We start from the raw sequence: 23,858 nt of genomic DNA, 5'->3' as shown, positions 1-23,858 counted from the left end.
AACAGGACGTTGAATGGGGAGAGGAAGAGGAAGAGGAAGGAGAAGAGGAAGAGGAAGCGGAAGTGAAAGGGAAAGGGACAGGAAGTTGAATGGGAAGAGGAAGAGGAGAAGGAAAAGGGGAAGAGGAAGCGGAAGGGAAAGAAACAGGAAGTTGAATGGGAAGAGGAAGAGGAAGGGGAAGGGAATGGGGGCAGGAAAACAGGAAGAGGAAGTGGAAGTGAAAGGGACAGGAAGTCGAATGGGAAGAGGAAGAGGAAGGGGAAGGGAGCAGGAAAAGGGGAAGAGGAAGCGGAAGGGAAAGGGACAGGAAGTTGAATGGGAAGAGGAAGAGGAAGGGAAAGGAGAAGAGGAAGCGGAAGTGAAAGTGAAAGTGAAAGGGACAGGAAGTTGAATGGGAAGAGGAAGAGGAAGGGGAAGGGAACAGGAAAACAGGAAGAGGAAGCGGAAGTGAGAGGGGGGAAGGGAAACAGGAAGTGGCCGTACCGAAACGCTGCTGGCCTCGCCGTCCCGTTCGGCCTTCACTTCCACGTTGCCCAGATGCAAGATGGCGGCCAGGAGGCGGAAAATGGCGGCCTGCTGAGCTTCCGGAACTCCTAGAAGGAGATGGCGGCCTCTCTGTACCTCCATAGGGTGCAACTCTATGGTTGTGGAGGACTTCCGGGCACGGGGAGCCCAAAATGGAGTCCTCCAAGAGGAGATTGGGTACTCTGTACCCCCATGGGATGCAACTCTATGGTTGTGGAGGACCTCCAGGGATAGAGAGCCCAAAATGGAGTCCTCCAAGTGGAAGCTGAACTCTCTGTACCTCCATAGGGAGCAACTCTATGGTTGTGGAGGACTTCCGGGCACGGGGAGCCCAAAATGGAGTCCTCCAAGCAACCCCTGTGCCGCTCTGTACAACCATGGGCAGCAACTCTGTGGTTCTGGAGGACCTCCAAGGATAGAGAGCCCAAAATGCAGTCCTCCAAGAGGAGACTGGTCACTCTGTACCCCCATGGGATGCAACTCTATGGTTGTGGAGGACCTCCAGGGATAGAGAGCCCAAAATGGAGTCCTCCAAGTGGAAGCTGAACTCTCTGTACCTCCATAGGGAGCAACTCTATGGTTGTGGAGGACCTCCAGGGATAGAGAGCCCAAAATGGAGTCCTCCAAGTGGAAGCTGAACTCTCTGTACCTCCATAGGGTGCAACTCTATGGTTGTGGAGGACTTCAGGGCACGGGGAGCCCAAAATGGAGTCCTCCAAGCAACCCCTGTGCCGCTCTGTACCCCCATGGGGCGCAACTTTATGGTTGTGGAGGACCTCCAAGGATAGAGAGCCCAAAATGGAGACATCCAAGCTAAGAGGCCACTCTGTACCCCCATGGGGCTCAACTCTATGGTTGTGGAGGACCTCCAGGTATGGGGAACTCAACAGTGAGTCCTCCAAGCAGGTCCTGGCAGGGATAGGGAGCCAAAATGGAGTCCTCCAAGCAACGGCGCCACTCTGTACCCCCACGGGACTCAACTCTATGGTTGTGGAGGACCTCCACAAGCAGACACCCCTACAAGTGAGTCCTCCAAGCAGGTTCTGGAAGGGATGGGGAGCCAAAATGGCGTCCTCCAAGCAACGGCGCCACTCTGTACCCCCATGGGGCTCAACTCTATGGTTGTGGAGGACCTCCAGGAATGGGGAACTCAACAGTGAGTCCTCCAAGCAGGTCCTGGCAGTAATAGGGAGCCAAAATGGAGTCCTCCAAGCTAAGAGGCCACTCTGTACCCCCATGGGGCTCAACTCTATGGTTGTGGAGGACCTCCACAAGTAGACATCCCTAAAATTGAGTCCTCCAAGCAGGTCCTGGCAGGGATGGGGAGCCAAAATGGCGTCCTCCAAGCAATGGCGCCACTCTGCACCCCCATGGGGCTCAACTCTATGGTTGTGGAGGACCTCCACAAGTAGACACCCCTACAAGTGAGTCCTCCAAGCAGGTCCTGGAAGGGATAGGGAGCCAAAATGGAGTCCTCCAAGCAACGGCGCCACTCTGTACCCCCATGGGGCTCAACTCTATGGTTGTGGAGGACCTCCACGTATGGGGAACTCAACAGTGAGTCCTCCAAGCAGATCCTGGCAGGGATGGGGAGCCAAAATGGAGTCCTCCAAGCAATGGCGCCACTCTGTACCCCCATGGGGCTCAACTCTATGGTTGTGGAGGACCTCCACAAGCAGACACCCCTACAAGTGAGTCCTCCAAGCAGGTTCTGGCAGGGATGGGGAGCCAAAATGGAGTCCTCCAAGCTAAGACGCCACTCTGTACCCCCATGGGATGCAACTCTATGGTTGTGGAGGACCTCCAGGTATGGGGAACTCAACAGTGAGTCCTCCAAGCAGGTCCTGGCAGGGATAGGGAGCCAAAATGGAGTCCTCCAAGCAACGGCGCCACTCTGTACCCCCACGGGACTCAACTCTATGGTTGTGGAGGACCTCCACAAGCAGACACCCCTACAAGTGAGTCCTCCAAGCAGGTTCTGGAAGGGATGGGGAGCCAAAATGGAGTCCTCCAAGCAATGGCGCCACTCTGTACCCCCATGGGGCTCAACTCTATGGCTCTGGAGGACCTCCACAAGTAGACACCCCTACAAGTGAGTCCTCCAAGCAGGTCCTGGCAGGGATGGGGAGCCAAAATGGAGTCCTCCAAGCTAAGACGCCACTCTGTACCCCCATGGGATGCAACTCTATGGTTGTGGAGGACCTCCAGGTATGGGGAACTCAACAGTGAGTCCTCCAAGCAGGTCCTGGAAGGGATGGGGAGCCAAAATGGAGTCCTCCAAGCTATGGCGCCAATCTGTACCCCCATGGGGCTCAACTCTATGGTTCTGGAGGACCTCCACAAGCAGATACCCCTAAAATTGAGTCCTCCAAGCAGGTCCTGGCAGGGACAGAGAGCCAAAATGGAGTCCTCCAAGCAATGGCGCCACTCTGTACCCCCATGGGGCTCAACTCTATGGCTCTGGAGGACCTCCACAAGTAGACACCCCTACAAGTGAGTCCTCCAAGCAGGTCCTGGCAGGGATGGGGAGCCAAAATGGAGTCCTCCAAGCTAAGACGCCACTCTGTACCCCCATGGGATGCAACTCTATGGTTGTGGAGGACCTCCAGGTATGGGGAACTCAACAGTGAGTCCTCCAAGCAGGTCCTGGCAGGGATAGGGAGCCAAAATGGAGTCCTCCAAGCAACGGCGCCACTCTGTACCCCCATGGGGCTCAACTCTATGGTTGTGGAGGACCTCCAGGTATGGGGAACTCAACAGTGAGTCCTCCAAGCAGGTCCTGGAAGGGATGGGGAGCCAAAATGGAGTCCTCCAAGCAACGGCGCCACTCTGTACCCCCATAGGGCTCAACTCTATGGCAAGGGGGGGCCCTTACCCAACGTGCCCAAGGCATTCTGGGTCTTTTCCATCTCCTCGCCGTCGTCCACCCCGTCGATGGCGGCCTCCCCTCCTTGGGAGGTGTAGAAGAAACCCTCGGAACCTTCTAGAAAGAAGCAACGGGGCTAAAAGCAAAACCCCTCGGATCCAAGATGGCGGCTGACCCGGAAGTCAGGGGGTGGAAGGGGGGGGGGGGGGGCACCCATGGGTGCTGCTCACCCAACGCCAGGCTTTGGAATTGGGGGCGGTGGGCGCAGGCGCAGAGCTGGTAGAAGATGTGGTAGTTGCGCTCCTTCTCGGCCTATGGAACGGGGTGGGGGGGGGTATTATGGGATGGCAGCACCCATGGGTGCCCTCTGGGGAGCAGCCGGGGGTGCCGGGGACCTGAGTACGGGGAATGGGTGCCGATTGCAGGCTATGGGGGGTGGGAACCCATGGGTGCTGGAGGGGGGGGGGAAGGGAGGACCCATGGGTGGGGATGGGGGGGAGGTTGGACCCATAGGACCCATAATGGGGCACCCATGGGTGCAGGGGGGGGGTAGGCACCCATAGGACCAAGAATGGGGCACCCATGGGTGCAGAAGCAGAGTAGGCACCCATAGGACCAAGAATAGGGCACCCATGGGTGCAGAAGCAGAGTAGGCACCCATAGGACCCATAATGGGGCACCCATGGGTGCAGAGGAGGAGGATGGTCACCCATAGGACCAAGAATCGGGCACCCATGGGTGCAGAGGAAAGGAGTGGGAACCCATAGGGGTGGGGGGGGAGAACCCATGGGTGGGGGTGGGGGGTGGTTGGACCCATAGGACCCATAATGGGGCACACATGGGTGCAGACGAGGGAGGTGGGCACTCATGGGTGCAGGAATGGGGCACCATAGGGTGCTATGGGGTCCTATGGGGTCTTATGGGGTCCTATGGGGTCCTATGGGGTCCTATGGGGTCTCACGGGGTCCTATGGGGTCCTATGGGGTCCTATGGTGTCTTATGGGGTCCTATGGGGTCTCATGGGTTCTATGGGATCCTATGGGGTCTTATGGGGTTTCATGGGGTCTTATGGGGCCTAATGGGTCTTATGGGGTTTTATGGGGTCTAATGGGGTCTTATGGGATCCTATGGCCCTTATGGGGTCCAATGGGGCCTTATGGGTTCCTATGGGTTCCTATGGGTTCCTATGGGTTCCTATGTGTTCCTATGGGCTCACAGGGGCTCTATGGGGTTTGGGCGCCCCCAGCACCCATGGGTGCCCACCTGCAGGACCACCCTGGACTTCTCCAGCAGGAAGGTGGTGATATGGGATCCTATGGGGTCCTATGGAGTCCTATGGGGTCCGATGGGGTCTTATGGGATCCTATGGGGTCCTATGGGGTCCGATGGGATCCTATGGGGTCCTATGGGTCTTATGGGGTCTTATGGGCCTTATGGGATCCTATGGTGTCCTATGGGGTCCTATTGGGTCCTATGGGGTCTTACGGGGTCTTATGGAGTCCTATGCGGTCTTATGGGGTCCTATGGGGTCTCATGGGGTCCTATGGGTCCTATGAGGTTCTATGGGGTCTTATGGAGCCTTATGGGGTCCTATGGGGTCCTATGGGGTCTTATGGGATCTTATGGGCCTTATGGGGTCTTATGGGGTCCTATGGGTCTTATGGGGTCTTATGGGCCTTATGGGATCCTATGGTGTCCTATGGGGTCCTATGGGGTCCTATGGGGTCTTATGGGGTCTTATGGAGTCCTATGGGGTCTTATGGGGTCCTATGGGGTCTCATGGGGTCCTATGGGTCCTATGAGGTTCTATGGGGTCTTATGGAGCCTTATGGGGTCTTATGGGCCTTATGGGATCCTATGGTGTCCTATGGGGTCCTATGGGGTCCTATGGGGTCTTACGGGGTCCTATGGGGTCCTATGGGGCCTTATGGGGTCTTATGGGGTCTCATGGGTTCTATGGGATCCTATGGGGTCTTATGAGGTCCTATGGGGTCTTATGGGATCCTATGGGGTCTTATGGGGTCCTATGGGGTCTTATGGGATCCTATGGCCCTTATGGGGTCCAATGGGGCCTTATGGGTTCCTATGGGTTCCTATGGGTTCCTATGGGCTCACAGGGGCTCTATAGGGTTCGGGGCGCCCCCAGCACCCATGGGTGCCCACCTGCAGGACCACCCTGGACTTCTCCAGCAGGAAGGTGGTGATGCGGGCGCCCTGCAGGCGCTGCAGGCGGTCGAAGCTCAGCTCCACGTATTTCCCGAAGCGGCTGCTGTTGTCGTTGCGCGTCGTCTTGGCGTTGCCCAGAGCCTACGGGGAATGGGGGGGGAAGGTTGGCACCCATGGGTGCTGCTGGAGGGAGCTGGGAACAGCCAGCATCACTGCAGGCCCCATAGGAACCCATAGAAACCCATAGGAAGCCATAGAAACCCATAAGAACCCACAAGACCCCATAGGACCCCATAAGACCCCATAGGACCCCATAAGACCCCAGTGACCCCATAGGACCCCAATGACCCCATAAGACCCCATAGGACCCCATAAGACCCCATAGGACCCCATAAGACCCCAGTGACTCCATAGGACCCCAATAACCCCATAGAAACCCATTGACCCCATAGGACCCCATAAGGCCCCATAGGACCCCAGTGACCCCATAGAAACCCATAAGACCCCATAAGACCCCATAGGAGCCATAAGACCTCATAAGACCCTATAAGGCTCCAAAGGACCCCATAAGACCCCAATGACCCCATAGAACCCCATAAGACCCCATAAAACCTCATAGGACCCCATAGAACCCCATAACACCATAAAAGACCCCATAAGAGCCCATAGGACCCCATAGGACCCCATAGGACCCCATAAGACCCCATAAGACCGCATAAAAGCCCATAGGACCCCACAAGACCCCATGGGACCCCATAGGACCCCATAAGACCCCATAAGAGCCCATAGGACCCCATAAGACCCCATGGGACCCCATAAGACCCCATAGGAACCCATAAGAGCCCATAGGACCCCATAAGACCCAATGGGACCCCATAAGACCCCATAAAACCCCATAGGTACCCAAAGGCCCCCATACAGCCCCATAAGACCCCATAGAACCTCATAGAACCCCATAAGACCCCATAGAACCCTATAAGACCCCGTAGGAACCCATAGGATACCAGCGCCTACAGGGAATGGGGGAAGGTTGGCACCCATGGGTGCTGCTGGAGGGAGCTGGGAAACAGCCAGCATCACTGCAGGCCCCATAGGAACCCATAGAAACCCATAAGACCCCATAAGACCCCATAAGACCTCATAGGAACCCATAAGGCCCCATAGGACCCCAATGACCCCATAGAAACCCATAAGACCCCATAGGACCCCATAAAGCCCCATAAGATGCATAAGACCCCATAGGACCCCATAAGAGCCCATAAGACCCCAGTGACCCCATAGAAACCCATAAGACCCCATAGAACCCCATAAAGCCCCATAGGACCCCATAGGACCCCAATGACCCCATAGAAACCCATAAGAACCCACAAGACCCCATAGGACCCCATAAGGCCCCATAGGACCCCAATGACCCCATAGGACCCCATAAGGCCCCATAGGACCCCATAAGACCCCATAGAAACCCATAAAACCCCATAGGACCCCATAAAGCCCCATAGGACCCCATAGGACCCCAATGACGCCAGAGAAACCCATAAGACCCCATAGGACCCCATAGGAACCCATAGGAACCTCATAAGACCCCATAGAACCCCATAAGACCCGATAGGAATGCATAGGATCCCATAAGACCCCATAGGACCCCATAAGACCCCATAGGATCCCATAGAAGCCCATAAGACCTTATAAAAGTTCATAAGACTCCATAGAATCCCATAAGACCCCATAGGATCCCAATGATCCCATAGAAACCCATAAGACCCCATAGGAACCCATAAGGCCCCATAGGACCCCATAAGACCCCATAGGACCCCATAAGACCCCGTAAGACCTCATAGGACCCCATAGGACCCCATAAGACCCCATAGGACCCCATAAAGCCCCATAAGACCCCATAGGACCCCATAAGACCCCATAGGACACCATAAGACCCCAATGACGCCATAGAAACCCATAAGACCCCGTAAGACCCCATAAAGCCCCACAGGACCCCATAGGACCCCAAAGGACCCCAGTGACTCCATAGGACCCCATAGGACCCCAATGATCCCATAGAAACCCATAAGACCCCATAGGACCCCATAGGACCTCATAAAACACCATAGAAACCCATAGGACCCCATAAGACCCCATAGGACCGCATGGGACCCCATAAGGCCCCGTAGGACCCCAATGACCCCATAGACCCCATAAGACCTCATAGCCCCCATAAGACCCCATAGAACCTCATAAGACCTCATGGGACCCCATAAGACCCCATAGAACCCCATAGGAGCCATAAGACCTCACAAGACCCTATAAGACCCCATAGGACCCCAAATGACCCCAGTGACTCCACAGGACCCCATAAGACCCCATAAGACCCCAATGACCCCATAAACCCAAAAGACCCCACAGCAGCCAATAAGGTCCCATAAGACCCCAATGACCCATAGAAAACCCATAAGACCCCATAGGAACCCATAGAACCCCATAGCACCCCATAAGACCCCATAGGCCCCATAGGACTCCATAGGCCCCTATAACACCTCATAGAACCCCATAAATCCCCCATATCACCCCATAGGCCCCCATAAGCCTCCATAGCACCCCATAGAGCCCCATAGGCCCCCATAGCACCCGATAAGACCTCAAAGCACCCCACAGCACCCCATAGCACCCCATAGGCCCTCATAGGCCCCCATAGTCCCCCTTGAGCCCAATAGGCCCCCATAGCACCGCATAGGCCCCCATAGGCCCCCATAGGCCCCCATAGGCCCCCATAGGACCCCATAGGCCCCCATAGGCCCCCATAGGACCCCATAGGCCCCCATAGGCCCCCATAGGCCCCCATAGGCCCCCATAGGACCCCATAGGCCCCCATAGGCCCCCATAGGTCCCCATAGGCCCCCATAGCACCCCATAGGACCCCATAGGCCCCCATAAGCCCCCATAGGCCCCCATAGGACCCCATAGGCCCCCATAGGCCCCCATAGAGCCCCATAGGCCCCCATAGGACCCCATAGGACCCCATAAGACCTCATAGCACCCCATAGAACCCCATATCCCCGCATAGCACCCCATAGAACTCCATATCACCCCACAACAACCCATAGGACCCCATAAGACCCCATAGGCCCCGATAGAGCCCCATAGGCCACATAGGCTTCCATAACACCCCATAGGCCCCCATAGCACCCCATAGCACCCCATAGGCCCCCATAGGCCATCATAACACCCCATAGGCACGCATAGCACCCCATAGGCCCCCATAGAGCCCCATAGGGCCCCATAGCACCCCATACCACCCCATAGGCCCCCATAGGCCCCCATAGCAGCCCATAAGGCCTAATAAGACCCTATAAGACCCCATAGCACCCCATAAGACCCCATAAGACCTCATAGCACCCCACAGCACCCCATAGGCCCTCATAGGCCCACACAGAGTCCTATAGACTCCCATAGGCCCCCACAGGACCCCATAGGCCCCCATAGCCCCGCACAGAGCCCCATAACACCCCATAGGCCTGCATAGGCCCCATAGGCCCCCATAGGCCCCCATAGCACCCCATAAGACCTCAACCACATAGGCCCCCACAGCCCCCACAGGCCCCCATAGCACCCCATAGGCCCCCATAGGCCACCATAGCACCCCACAGCACCCCATAGGCTCTCATAGGCCCCCATAGCCCCGCATAGGCCCCCATAGGCCCCCATAGAGCCCAATAGGCCCCCATAGCACCGCATAGGCCCCCATAGGCCCCCATAGGCCCCCATAGGCCTCCATAGCACCCCATAGGCCCCCACAGCACCCCATAGCACCCCATAGGCCCCCATAGACCCCCATAGGCCCCCATAAGAGCAAATAGGCCGCCATAGGACCCCATAGCACCCCATAGGCCCCCATAGGACAAAATAGGGCCCCATAAGACCCCATAGTACCCATAAGACTCCATAGATCCCCATAGCACCAAATAGGTCCCTATAGGCCCACATAACACCCCATAGAGCCCCATAGGCCCCCATAACACCCCATAGGCCCCCATAGGCCCCCATAGGACCCCATAGGCCCCCATAGACCCCCATAGGCCCCCATAAGAGCAAACAGGCCACCATAGGACCCCATAGCACCCCATAGGCTTCCATAGGACAAAATAGGGCCCCATAAGACCCCATAGTACCCATAAGACCCCATAGATCCCCATAGCACCAAATAGGCCCCTATAGGCCCCCATAACACCCCATAGAGCCCCATAGGCCCTCACAGCACCCCATAGGCCCCCATAGACCTGCATAGACCCCCATAAGACCAAATAGGACCCCACAGCACCCCATAGCACCCCATAGGCCCCACCTCGAGCACAGGCCCGGCCGCCAGCACCCTGCTCTCCACGGCCCCACAGCACCCCATAGGACCCCATAGAGCCCAATAAGCCCCCATAGAGCCCCATAGCATCCCATAGAACCCGGTATCCCGCCACAGCATCCCATAGGACCCCATATCCCCCTACAGCAACCCATAGGACCCCATAAGCCCCATAGGCCCCCATAACACCCCATAGGCCCTCATAGCACCCCATAGCCCAGCATAGGCCTCCATAAGACCTAATAAGACCCAATAGCACCCCATAGGCCCCCATAGCACCCCAGAGAACCCCATAGCACTCCATAGGACCCCATAAGACCCCATAGCACCCCATAGGCCCCCATAGCACCCCATAAGACCCCATAAGACCTCTTAAGACCACATAGGGCCCCATAGCCTCCCATAGGCCCCCATAGCGTCTCATAGGCCCCCATAGTCCCACACAAGCCCTCAGAAGACCTAATAAGACCCCATAACACCCCATAGCACCCCATAAGACCCCACAGCACCCCACAGCACCCCATAGCACCCCATAGGCCCACATAGGCCCACATAGCACCCCATAAGATCTCATAAGACCCCATAGGCCCCCATAGGCCTCCATAGGACCCCATAGGCCCCCATAGGACCCCATAGGCCCCCATAGGACCCCATAGGACCCCATAGGCCCCCATAGAGCCGCATAGGACCCCATAGCACCCATAGAGCCCCATAGGCCCCATAGGCCCCCATAGCACCCCATAGAACCCAATATCACCCCACAACAACCCATAGGCCTCCATAATACCCCAGAGCACCCCATAGGCCCCCACAGCACCCCATAGCCCCACCTCGAGCACAGGCCCGGCCGCCAGCACCCTGCTCTCCACGGCCCCACAGCACCCCATTGGACCCCATAGAGTCCAATAAGCCCCCACAGTACCCCATAGAACCCCATAGCACCACATAGGCCCCCATAGGACCACGTAGCACCCCATAGGCCCCCATAGGACCCCATAGGACCCTATAAGACCCCATAGCACCCCATAAGACCTCATAAGACCCCATAGGCCCCCATAACACCCCACAGCACCCCATAGCACCCCATAGGCCCCAAAGGCCTCCATAGGCCTGCATAGAGTCCCATAGGCCTGCATAGGCCTGCATAGGCCTGCATAGGCCCCCATAGCCCCCATAGGCCCCCATACGCCTGCATAGGCCCCCATAGGACCCCATAGCACCCCATAGAGCCCCATAGACCGCATAGCACCCCATAAGACCTCATAGCACCCCATAGGCCCCCATAACACCCCATAGCACCCCATAGACCCACATAGCACCCCATAGGCCCCCATAGGCCCGCATAGGCCCCCACAGCACCCCATAGCACCCCATAAGACCCCATAAGACCCCATAGGCCTGCATAGGCCCACATAGGACCCCATAAGACCCCATAGGCCCCCATAGCACCCCATAGCACTCCATAGCACCCCATAGGCCCCACCTCGAGCACAGGCCCAGCCGCCAGCACCCTGCTCTCCACGGCCCCACAGCACCACATAGGCCCCCATAGAGTCCCATAGGACCCCATAGAGCCCCATAGGACCCCATAGGACCCCATAGGACAAAATAGGGTCCCATAAGACTCCATAGCACCCATAAGACCTAATAAGACCCCATAAGACCTCTTAAGACCACATAGCACCCCATAGGCCCCCATAGGACCAAATACGCCCCCATAGCAGCCCATAGGCACCCATAGGGCCGCATTGCATCCCATAAGACCCCATAAGACCCCATAAGACCCAACAGCACCCCACAGCACCCCATAGGCCCACATAGCATCCCATAGCACCCCATAAGACCTCATAGCACCCCATAGAACCCCATAGGCCCCCATAGCACCCCATAAGACCTCATAAGACCCCATAGGCCTCCATAGCACCCCATAGCCCCTATAGGCCCCCATAGGCCATCATAACACCCCATAGGCACGCATAGCACCCCATAGGCCCCCATAGAGCCCCATAGGCCTCCATAGCACCCCATACCAACCCATAGGCCCCCATAGGCCCCCATAGCAGCCCATAAGGCCTAATAAGACCCTATAAGATCCCCATAGCACCCCATAAGACCCCATAAGACCTCATAGCACCCCACAGCACCCCATAGGCCGCCATAGAGCCCCATAGGCCCCCATAGCACCCCATAGGACCCCATAGCACCCATAGGACCCCATAGGACCCCATAAGACCCCATAAGACCCCATGGGACCCCATAGGACCCCATAAGACCCCATGGGACCCCATAGGACCCCATAAGACCCCATGGGACCCCACAGGACCCCATAAGACCCCATAAGAGCCCATAGGACCCCATAAAAGCCCATAGGACCCCATAAGACCTCATAGCACCCCACAGCACCCCATAGGCTCCCATAGGCCCCCATAGGACCCCATAGGACCCCATAGGCCCCCACAGGCCCCCATAGCACCCCATAGGCCCTCATAGGCCCCCATAGGCCCCCATAGCACCCCATAACACCTCATAGCACCCCATAGCACCCCATAGCACCCCATAGGCCGCACCTCGAGCACAGGCCCGGCCGCCAGCACCCTGCTCTCCACGGCCCCACAGCACCACATAGGCCCCCATAGAGCCCCATAGGCCCCATAGGCCCCCATAGATCCCCAAAGAACCCCATATCCCCCCAAAGCACCCCATAGAACCCAATATCACCCCACAACAACCCATAGGCCCCCATAGAGTCCCATAGGCCCCATAGGCTTCCATAACACCCCATAGGCCCCCATAGCACCCCATAAGACCTCATAGCACCCCACAGCACCCCATAGCACCCCATAGGGCCCCATAGGCCTCCACAGCACGCCATAGGCCCCCGAAGACCCCATAAGACCTCATAAGACCCCATAGGACCCCATAGGACAAAATAGGCCCGCATAGGCCTCCATAGCACCCCATAGCACCCCATAGGCCCACATAGAGTCCCATAGGCCCCCATAGGCCCTCATAGGCCCACATAGAGTCGTACAGACTCCCATAGCCCCCCATAGCACCCCATAGGCCCCCATAGCACCCCTTACGATCCCATAGGCCCGCATAGAGTCCCATAGGCCCTCATGGCACCCCATAGGCCCCCATAGGCCCCCATAATACCTAGTAAGACCCCATAAGACCCCATAGCACCCCATAGGCCCGCACAGGCCCCTATAGAGCCCCATAGGACCCTATGGGCCCGCATAGCACCCCATAAGCCTGCATAGGCCCCCACAGCCCCTATAGGCCCCCATAACACCCCATAGCACCCCATAGGCCCACATAGCACCCCATAGCACCCCATAAGACCTCATAAGACCCCATAGGCCCCCATAGGCCTCCGTAGCACCCCATAGGCCCCCACAGCACGCCATAGGCCCCCATAGCACCCCATAAGACCCTATAAGACCCCATAGCACCCCACAGCACCCCATAGCACCCCATAGGCCCCACCTCGAGCACAGGCCCGGCCGCCAGCACCCTGCTCTCCACGGCCCCACAGCACCACATAGGACCCCATTGGACCCCATAGAACCCCATAGAACCCCATATCCCCCCATAGCACCCCATAGAACCCCATATCACCCCACAACAACCCATAGCACCCCATAAGACCTAATAAGACCCCACAGCACCCCATACAACCCCATAGGCTCGCATAGGCCCCCATAGCACCCGATAAGACCTCAAAGCACCCCACAGCACCCCATAGCACCCCATAGGCCCTCATAGGCCCACACAGAGTCCTATAGACTCCCATAGGCTCCCACAGGACCCCATAGGCCCCCATAGCCCCGCACAGAGCCCCATAACACCCCATAGGCCTGCATAGGCCCCATAGGCCCCCATAGGCCCCCATAGCACCCCATAAGACCTCAACCACATAGGCCCCCACAGCCCCCACAGGCCCCCATAGCACCCCATAGGCCCCCATAGGCCACCATAGCACCCCACAGCACCCCATAGGCTCTCATAGGCCCCATAGCCCCGCATAGGCCCCCATAGGCCCCCATAGAGCCCAATAGGCCCCCATAGCACCCCATAGGCCCCCATAGGCCCCCATAGGCCCCCATAGGCCCCCATAGGACCCCATAGAGCCCAATAGGCCCCCATAGCACCCCATAGGCCCCCATAGGCCCCCATAGGCCCCCATAGGCCCCCATAGGACCCCATAGAACCCCATAGGACCCCATAGCACCCATAGGACGCCACAGCACCCCATAAGACCCCATAGAACCCCATAGGACCCCATAGGACCCCATAAGACCCCATAAGACCCCATGGGACCCCATAGGACCCCATAAGACCCCATAAGAGCCCATAGGACCCCATAAGACCTCATAGCACCCCACAGCACCCCATAGGCCCCCATAGGCCCCCATAGGACCCCATAACACCCCACAGGCCTCCATAGGCCCCCACAGCAGCCCATAGCACCCCATAGAACCCCATAGGCCCCCATAGCACCCCATAGGCCCTCATAGGCCCCTATAGGCCCCCATAGCACCCCATAACACCTCATAGCACCCCACAGCACCCCATAGGCCCCCATAGCCCCACCTCGAGCACAGGCCCGGCCGCCAGCACCCTGCTCTCCACGGCCCCATAAGACCCCATAGAGCCCCATAGAGCCCCATAGGACCCCATAGCACCCCATAGGCTCTCATAGAACCCCATAGCACCCCATAGCCCCTATAGGCCCCCACAGCCCCCATAGGCCCCCATAGCACCCCATAAGACCCCATAGAACGCTCTAATACACCACAGGACCCCGTAGCACCCCATGAGACCCCACAGGACCCCATAAAATCCCATAGAGCCCCATAGGACCCCATAAGACCCAATAGGACCCCATAAGACCCGATAGGACTCCATACAAGCCCATAAAGCCCCATAATACACCATAGGACCCCAAAGAGCCCCATAAGACCCCATAGGAAGCCACAGGACCCCATAGGACCCCATAAGACCCCATAGGACCCCACAGGAACGCATCAGACCCCATAAGACCCCATAGGAACCCATAGGACCCCATAGGCCCGCATAGCACCCCATAGGCCCCCATAGGACCCCATAGGACCCCATAGCACCCCATAAGACCCCATAGGACCCCATAGGACCCCATAGGCCCCCATAGGACCCCATAAGACCCCATAGGCCCCCATAGGACCCCATAGGCCCCCATAATACCTAGTAAGACCCCATAAGACCCCATAGCACCCCATAGGCCCGCACAGGCCCCTATAGAGCCCCATAGGACCCTATGGGCCCACATAGCACCCCATAAGCCTGCATAGGCCCCCATACGCCCCCATAGGCCCCCATAACACCCCATAGCACCCCATAGCACCCCATAAGACTTCATAGTACCCCATAGAGCCCCATAGGCCCCCATAGCACCCCACAGCACCCCATAGGTCCCACCTCGAGCACAGGCCCGGCCGCCAGCACCCTGCTCTCCACGGCCCCATAAGACCCCATAGAGCCCCATAGGACCCCATAAGACCCTATAAGATCCCATAGCACCCCACAGCACCCCATAGGCCCCCATAGGCCTGCATAGGCTTCCATAGAGTCCCATAGGCCCCCATAGCACCCCATAAGACCCCATAAGACCTCATAAGACCCCATAGGCCCCCATAGGCCCCCATAGAGCCCCATAGGCCCCCATAAGACCCCATAGCACCCCATAGAGCCCCCATAGGCCCGCATAGCACCCCATAGGCCCCCATAGGACCCCATAGGACCCCATAGGCCCCCATAGGACCCCATAGGACCCCATAGGTCCCCATAGGCCCCCATAGGACCCCATAGGACCCCATAGCACCCCATAGAACCCCATAGGACCCCATAGCACCCATAGGACGCCACAGCACCCCATAAGACCCCATAGAACCCCATAGGACCCCATAGGACCCCATAGGACCCCATAAGACCCCATAGGCCCCCATAGGACCCCATAGGACCCCATAAGGCCCCATAGGACCCCATAAGACCCCATAAGACCCCATAAGAGCCCATAGGACCCCATAAGACCTCATAGCACCCCACAGCACCCCATAGGCCCCCATAGGCCCCCATAGGACCCCATAGGTCCCCATAGGACCCCATAGCACCCCACAGCACCCCATAGGCCCCCATAGACCTGCATAGGCCTGCATAGAGTCCCATAGGCCCCCATAGGCCTCCATAGAACCCCATAGAACCCCATAAGAGCCCATAGGACCCCATAGGACCCCATAGGCCCCCATAGGCCCCCATAGGACCACATAAGACCCCATAGCACCCCATAGGCCCCCATAGCACCCCATAGCACCCCATAGGACCCCATAGCACCCCATAGAGCCCCATAGACCGCATAGCACCCCATAGGACCCCATAGCACCCCATAGAGCCCCATAGACCGCATAGCACCCCATAGCACCTCATAGCACCCCATAGAACCCCATAGGCCCCCATAGGCCCCCATAAGCCTCCATAGCACCCCATAGCACCCCATAATCCCCCATAAGCCCCCATAGGACCGCATAGGACCCTATAGGACCCCATAGGACCCCATAGGACCCCATAAGACCCCATAAGACCCCATAGGACCCCATAAGACCCCATGGGACCCCATAGGACCCCATAAGACCCCATAAGAGCCCATAGGACCCCATAAGACCCCATAAGACCCCATGGGACCCCATAAGACCCCATAAGACCCTATAAGACCCCATAGCACCCCATAAGACCTCATAGCACCCCATCGGCCCCCATAGAGCCCCATAGGTCCCCATAGGCCCCCATAACACCTAGTAAGACCCCATAGAACCCCATAGGCCCCCATAGAGCCCCATAGCACCCCATACCAGCCCATAGGCCCCCACAGCACCCCATAGCACCCCATAGCACCCCATAGGCCCTCATAGGCCCCTATAGGCCCCCATAGCACCCCATAACACCTCATAGCACCCCATAGCACCCCATAGCACCCCACAGGCCCCACCTCGAGCACAGGCCCGGCCGCCAGCACCCTGCTCTCCACGGCCCCATAAGACCCCATAGAGCCCCATAGAGCCCCATAGGACCCCATAGAGCCCCATAGGACCCCATAGCACCCCATAGGCCCCCATAGGACCCCATAAGACCCCATAGCACCCCATAGGCCCCCATAGCACCCCATAAAACCCCATAGGACCCCATAGCACCCATAGGACGCCACAGCACCCCATAAGACCCCATAGAACCCCATAGGACCCCATAGGACCCCATAAGACCCCATGGGACCCCATAAGACCCCATAAAAGCCCATAGGACCCCATAAGACCTCATAGCACCCCACAGCACCCCACAGCACCCCATAGCCCCACCTCGAGCACAGGCCCGGCCGCCAGCACCCTGCTCTCCACGGCCCCGCAGCCGCCGCCGACGGTGGCGAAGAACCTCATGGCGAATTTGGCCGACACGGTTTTGCCGGCCCCGGATTCACCGCTCACCACCAGCGACTGATCGCGGCCCTCCCTGCAGCCAATTAACAGCACGCCTTAATTGCCAGCCTTCGTTGAGGGCCGCCCTACCCACCCGATGTACCATAAGGCTCCCATAGAACCCCATAGGAACCCACAGGACGCCATAGGACCCCATAAGACCCCATAGGACCCCACACGAACCCATCCGACCCCATAAGACCCCATAGGAACCCACAGCACCCCATAGGACCCCACAGGACCCAAAAATCCCCCAAGAACCCCATAGCACCCCATAAAACCCCATAGCACCCCATAGGACCCCATAGGAACCCACAGGACCCCACAGGACCCCATAGGACCCCATAGGAACCCATAAGACCCCATAGCACCCCACAGACCCCATAAGATCCCATTGGACCCAACAGACCCCATACAACCCCATAGAACCCCATAGCACCCCATAGGACCCCACAGGACTTCATAGGACCCCATAAGACCCCATAGGACCCCACAGGACTTCATAGGACCCCATAAGACCCCATAGGACCCCACAGCACCCCATAGGACCCCACAGGACCCAAAAATCCCCCAAGAACCCCATAGCACCCCATAAAACCCCATAGGACCCCACAGGACCCCATAGGACCCCACAGGACCCCACAGCACCCCATAGGACCCCATAAGAGCCCATAAGACCCCATAGCACCCCACAGACCCCATAAGATCCCATTGGACCCAACAGACCCCATACAACCCCATAGAACCCCATAGCACCCCATAGGACCCGATAAGACCCCATAAGATCCCATTGGACCCAACAGACCCCATACAACCCCATAGAACCCCATAGCACCCCATAGGACCCCATAGGACCCCACAGAACCCCACAGGACCCCATAGCACCCCATAAGACCCCATAGGACCCCACAGTACCCCATAAGACCCCATTGGACCCCACAGATCACATAGCACCTCATAGAACCCCATAAGACCCCACAGGACCCCATAAGACCCCATAAGACCCCATAGAACCCCATAGGACCCCATAGGAGCCCATAGGAGCCCATAGGACCCCAAAGAGCCCCATAAGAACCCATAGGATGCCACAGGACCTCACAGGGCCCAATAAGACCCCATTGGAACCCATCAGAGCCCATAAGACCCCATAGGAGTCCAAAGACCCCATAGGACCCTATAAGACCCCACAAGATACCATACGACCCCACAGAACCCCATAGCACCCCATAAGACCCCATAAGACCTCCCAGGACACCATAAGACCCCATAGCACCCAATAAAACCCCATAGCACCCCATAGAACCCCATACAACGCCATAAAACCCCCTGTGACCCCATAAATCCCCCATAAGACCCCATAGGACCCCCTGAGACCCCATAAGACCCCATAGGACCCCATAAGACCCCATAGATCCCCCTGAGACCCCATAGGACCCCAAAGCACCCCATAAGACCCCATAAATCCCCCATAAGACCCCATAGGACCCCAAAGCACCCCATAAAACCCCATAAGACCCCATAGGACCAAATAAGACCCCAGAGGACCCCATAGAACCCCATAAGACCCCATAAGACCCCAATAAGACCCAACAGGAACACATCAGACCTGATAAGACCCCATAAGACCCGATAAAACCCCATAGGACCCCATAAGACCCCATAAGACACAATAGGACCCCATAGAACCCCATAAGACCCCATAGGACTCCACAAGAACCCATAGGACCCCCTAAGACCCCAATAAGACCCCAGAGGACCCCATAAGACCCCATAGGACCCCATAAGACCCAAAAAAACCCCAAAGGACCCCATAGGACCCCATAAGACCCCATAGGACCCCAAAGGACCCCATAGGACCCCATAAGACCCCATAGGACCTCACAGGACCCCATAGGATCCAATAGGACCCCATAAGATCCCATAGGACCCCATAGCACCCTACAGAACCCCATAGGACCCCATAAAACCCCATAGAACCCCCTGAGACCCCATAGGACCCCATAGGACCCCATAAAACCCCCTGTGACCCCATAAATCCCCCATAAGACCCCATAAGACCTCATAGGACCCCACAGGACCACACGGGACCCCATAAGACCCCATAGGACCCTCTAAAACTCCATAGGACCCCATAGCACCCTATAAGACCCCATAGGACACCATAAGACCCCATAGCACCCAATAAAACCCCATAGCACCCCATAGAACCCCATACAACCCCATACAACCCCGTAAAACCCCTTGTGACCCCATAAATCCCCCATAAGACCCCATAGGACCCCATAAGACCCCATAGAACCCCCTGAGACCCCTTAAGACCCCATAGGACCCCATAGGACCCCATAAATCCCCCATAAGACCCCATAGGACCCCATAAGTCCCCATAGGACCCCAAAGCACCCCATAAAACCCCATAAGACCCCATAGGACCCCATAAGACCCCATAGATCCCCCTGAGACCCCATAGGACCCCAAAGCACCCCATAAAACCCCATAAGACCCCATAGGACCCCATATAACCCCATAGATCCCCCTGAGACCCCATAGAACCGCAAAGCACCCCATAAGACCCCATAAATCCCCCATAAGACCCCATAGGACCCCATAAGTCCCCATAGCACCCCAAAACACCCCATAAATCCCCCATAAGACCCCATAGGACCCCATAAGACCCCATAGATCCCCCATAAGACCCCATAGGACCCCAAAGCACCCCATAAGACCCCAGAGGACCCCATAAGACCCAATAGGACCCCATAAGACCCCATAAGACCCCAAAGGACCCCATAGGACCCCATAAGACCCCATAGCACCCCATAGCAGCCTAAAGAACCCCATAGGACCCCATAAAACCCCATAGAACCCCCTGAGACCCCATAACACCCCATAAGACCCCATAGGACCCCATAAAACCCCCTGTGACCCCATAAACCCCCATAACACCCCATAAGACCCCATAGGACCTCACAGGACCCCACGGAACCCCATAAGACCCCATAGGACCCTCTAAAACTCCATAGGACCCCATAGCACCCTATAAGACCCCATAGGACACCATAAGACCCCATAGCACCCAATAAAACCCCATAGCACCCCATAGAACCCCATAGAACCCCATACAACCCCATAAAACCCCTTGTGACCCCATAAATCCCCCATAAGACCCCATAGGACCCCATAAGACCCCATAGATCCCCCATAAGACCCCATAGGACCCCAAAGCACCCCATAAGACCCCAGAGGACCCCATAAGACCCAATAGGACCCCATAAGACCCCATAAGACCCCAAAGGACCCCATAGGACCCCATAAGACCCCATAGGACCTCACAGGACCCCATAGGACCCCATAAAACCCCATAGAACCCCCTGAGACCCCATAGGACCCCATAGGACCCCATAGGACCCCATAAAACCCCCTGTGACCCCCTAAATCCCCCATAAGACCCCATAGGACCCCATAAGGCCCCATAGAAACCCCTGAGACCCCATAAGACCCCATAGGACCCCATAAGACCCCATAAATGCCCCATAAGACCCCATAGGACCCCATAAGACCCCATAGGACCCCAAAGCACCCCATAAAACCCCATAGGACCCCATAAGACCCCATAGATCCACCTGAGACCCCATAGAACCCCATACAACCCCATAAGACCCCATAAATCCCCCATAAGACCCCATAGGACCCCATAAAACCTCATAGCACCCCATAGGACCCCATAGGATGCCATAAGACCCCATAAGACCCCATAGAACCCCAAAAGACCCCATAAAACCCCATAGGACCCCATAGGACCCCACAGAACACCGTAGCACCCCACAGGACCCCATAGAACCCCATAGGACCCTCTAAGACCCCAATAAGACCCCACAGAAACCCATCAGACCCCCTAAGACCCCATAGGAACCTATAGGACCCCATAAGACCCCCCAGGACCCCATAGGACCCGATGGGACCCCATAGAACCCCATAAGACCCCATAGGACACCACAAGACCCCATAGAACCCCATAAAACCCCATAGGACCCCAAAGCACCCCATAAGACCCCATAAATCCCCCATAAGACCCCATAGGACCCCATAGGACCCCATAAGACCCCATAAATCCCCCATAGCACACCATAAAAACCCATAAGACCCCATAGGACCCCATAAAACCTCATAGCACCTTATAGGACCCCACAGAACCCCATAGGACCCTCTAAGACCCCAATAAGACCCCACAGGAACCCATCAGACCCCATAAGACCCCATAGGAACCTATAGGACCCCATAAGACCCCATAGAACCCTATAAGACCCCACAAGATACCATACGACCCCATAGAACCCCATAGCACCCCATAAGACCCCATAAGACCTCCCAGGACACCATAAGACCCCATAGCACCCAATAAAACCCCATAGCACCCCATAGGCCCCCATAAAACCCCATAAAACCCCCTGTGACCCCATAAATCCCCCATAAGACCCCATAGGACCCCATAAGACCCCATAGAACCCTCTGAGACCCCATAAGACCCCATAGGACCCCATAAGACCCCATAAGACCCCATAGGACCCCATAGGACCCCATAAATCCCCCATAAGACCCCATAAGACCCCATAGGACCCCATAAGACCCCATAGAACCCCCTGAGACCCCATAAAACCCTATAGCACCCCATAGAACCCCTTAAGACCCCATAAAACCCCCTGAGACCCCATAGGACCCCATAGGACCCCATAGGACCCCATAAGACCCCATAGGACCCCATAGAACCCCATAGGACCCCATAAGACCCCCTAAATCCCCCATAACCCCCCCTGCTCACCTGGCCATCCTCCTGTAGGCCTCTTCGGCCACCCCATAGATGTGTGGGTCCATGTCGCCCCGGCTGTGGCCGCTGTAGGCCCAGATGACGTCGTCCCCATAGATGGGCAGCTCCTCGTAGGGGTTGATGGCCACCAGCACGATGCCTGCCAATCACAACGCGCCTTTGGTCCTCCAGCCCCGCCCCTAAGTCCTCCAACCCCGCCCCCAGTCCTCCAACCCCGCCCCCAAGTCCTCCAACCCCGCCCCCATTCGCAACCTCATTGCTTCAACCCTAACAGTGACCCTAAGTCCTCCAACCCCGCCCCGCAGTCCTCCAGCCCCGCCCCCAGTCCTCCAGCCCCGCCCCCAGTCCTCCAGCCCCGCCCCCCAGTCCTCCAGCCCCACCCCCAGTCCTCCAACCCCGCCCCCCAGTCCTCCAACCCCGCCTCCAGTCCTCCAACCCCTCCCCCAGTCCTCCAGCCCCGCCCCCCAGTCCTCCAACCCCGCCCCCAGTCCTCCAGCCACGCAGCCAAGTCCTCCAACCCCGCCCCCATTCCCAACCTCATTGCTTCAACCCTAACAGTGACCCTAAGTCCTCCAACCCCGCCCCTCAGTCCTCCAGCCCCGCCCCCAGTCCTCCAGCCCCACCCCTCAGTCCTCCAGCCCCGCCCCCAAGTCCTCCAACCCCGCCCCCATTCCCAACCTCAATGTGAAACCCCAATAGCGACCCTAAGTCCTCCAGCCCCGCCCCTCAGTCCTCCAGCCCCGCCTCCAGTCCTCCAACCCCGCCCCCAAGTCCTCCAACCCCGCCCCCAGTCCTCCAGCCCCGCCCCCCATCCCCCAGCCCCGCCCCCAGTCCTCCAGCCCCGCCCCCCAGTCCTCCAACCCCGCCCCAAAGTCCTCCAACCCCGCCCCTCTTCCCAACCTCATTGCGAAACCCCAATAGCGACCCTCAGTCCTCCAACCCCGCCTGTAAGTCCTCCAACCCCGCCCCCCAGTCCTCCAACCCCGCCCCCAAGTCCTCCAGCCCCACATTTCAGTCCTCCAGCCCCACATTTCAGTCCTCCAGCCCCACATTTCAGTCCTCCAGCCCCACATTTCAGTCCTCCAGCCCCACATCTCAGTCCTCCAGCCCCACATTTCAGTCCTCCAGCCCCACATCTCAGTCCTCCAGCCCCACACCTCAGTCCTCCAGCCCCACATTTCAGTCCTCCAGCCCCACATCCCAGTCCTCCAGCCCCACATTTCAGTCCTCCAGCCCCACACCTCAGTCCTCCAGCCCCACATCTCAGTCCTCCAGCCCCACATCTCAGTCCTCCAGCCCCACATTTCAGTCCTCCAGCCCCACACCTCAGTCCTCCAGCCCCACACCTCAGTCCTCCAGCCCCACATTTCAGTCCTCCAGCCCCACATTTCAGTCCTCCAGCCCCACATCTCAGTCCTCCAGCCCCACATTTCAGTCCTCCAGCCCCACATTTCAGTCCTCCAGCCCCACACCTCAGTCCTCCAGCCCCACATCTCAGTCCTCCAGCCCCACATTTCAGTCCTCCAGCCCCACATCTCAGTCCTCCAGCCCCACATTTCAGTCCTCCAGCCCCACATTTCAGTCCTCCAGCCCCACATTTCAGTCCTCCAGCCCCACATCTCAGTCCTC

At 57.8% G+C, this 23,858-nt stretch overlaps 1 protein-coding gene and 2 long non-coding RNA genes across 3 annotated transcripts in view; 1 reads left to right on the top strand and 2 right to left on the bottom strand.

Moving 5' to 3' along the window:
• The window catches only part of LOC128081299 (unconventional myosin-Vb-like), a 28,254-nt gene extending 5,780 nt beyond the window's left edge, over positions 1–22,474 (bottom strand). The window contains exons 1-7 of the mRNA XM_052684398.1: positions 22,423–22,474; positions 22,224–22,368; positions 17,291–17,441; positions 5,555–5,698; positions 3,622–3,703; positions 3,401–3,508; positions 484–593 (exon numbers count right to left, since the gene is read on the bottom strand). Of these exons, the coding sequence (XP_052540358.1) occupies positions 484–593; positions 3,401–3,508; positions 3,622–3,703; positions 5,555–5,698; positions 17,291–17,441; positions 22,224–22,368; positions 22,423–22,474 (792 nt within the window). The remainder of the gene's footprint in view (positions 1–483; positions 594–3,400; positions 3,509–3,621; positions 3,704–5,554; positions 5,699–17,290; positions 17,442–22,223; positions 22,369–22,422) is intronic.
• On the bottom strand, positions 600–3,390 carry LOC128081300 (uncharacterized). Its single transcript, XR_008207148.1, has 3 exons — positions 2,877–3,390; positions 933–1,407; positions 600–747 (listed from the first exon to the last, which is right to left on the bottom strand). It is a non-coding gene; the product is annotated as an uncharacterized LOC128081300 (long non-coding RNA).
• LOC128081301 (uncharacterized) lies at positions 2,484–3,383 on the top strand. The gene is made up of 3 exons (XR_008207149.1): positions 2,484–2,634; positions 2,768–2,901; positions 3,302–3,383. It is a non-coding gene; the product is annotated as an uncharacterized LOC128081301 (long non-coding RNA).
• Positions 22,475–23,858: the final 1,384 nt, after the last annotated feature.

The sequence above is a fragment of the Tympanuchus pallidicinctus genome, unplaced genomic scaffold (genome assembly GCF_026119805.1).
Source record: "Tympanuchus pallidicinctus isolate F22 unplaced genomic scaffold, pur_lepc_1.0 scaffold208, whole genome shotgun sequence".
Lineage (NCBI taxonomy): Eukaryota > Metazoa > Chordata > Aves > Galliformes > Phasianidae > Tympanuchus > Tympanuchus pallidicinctus.
The sequence above is the reverse complement of the archived record's forward strand: the minus strand, read 5'-3'. Positions and strand labels throughout refer to the sequence as shown.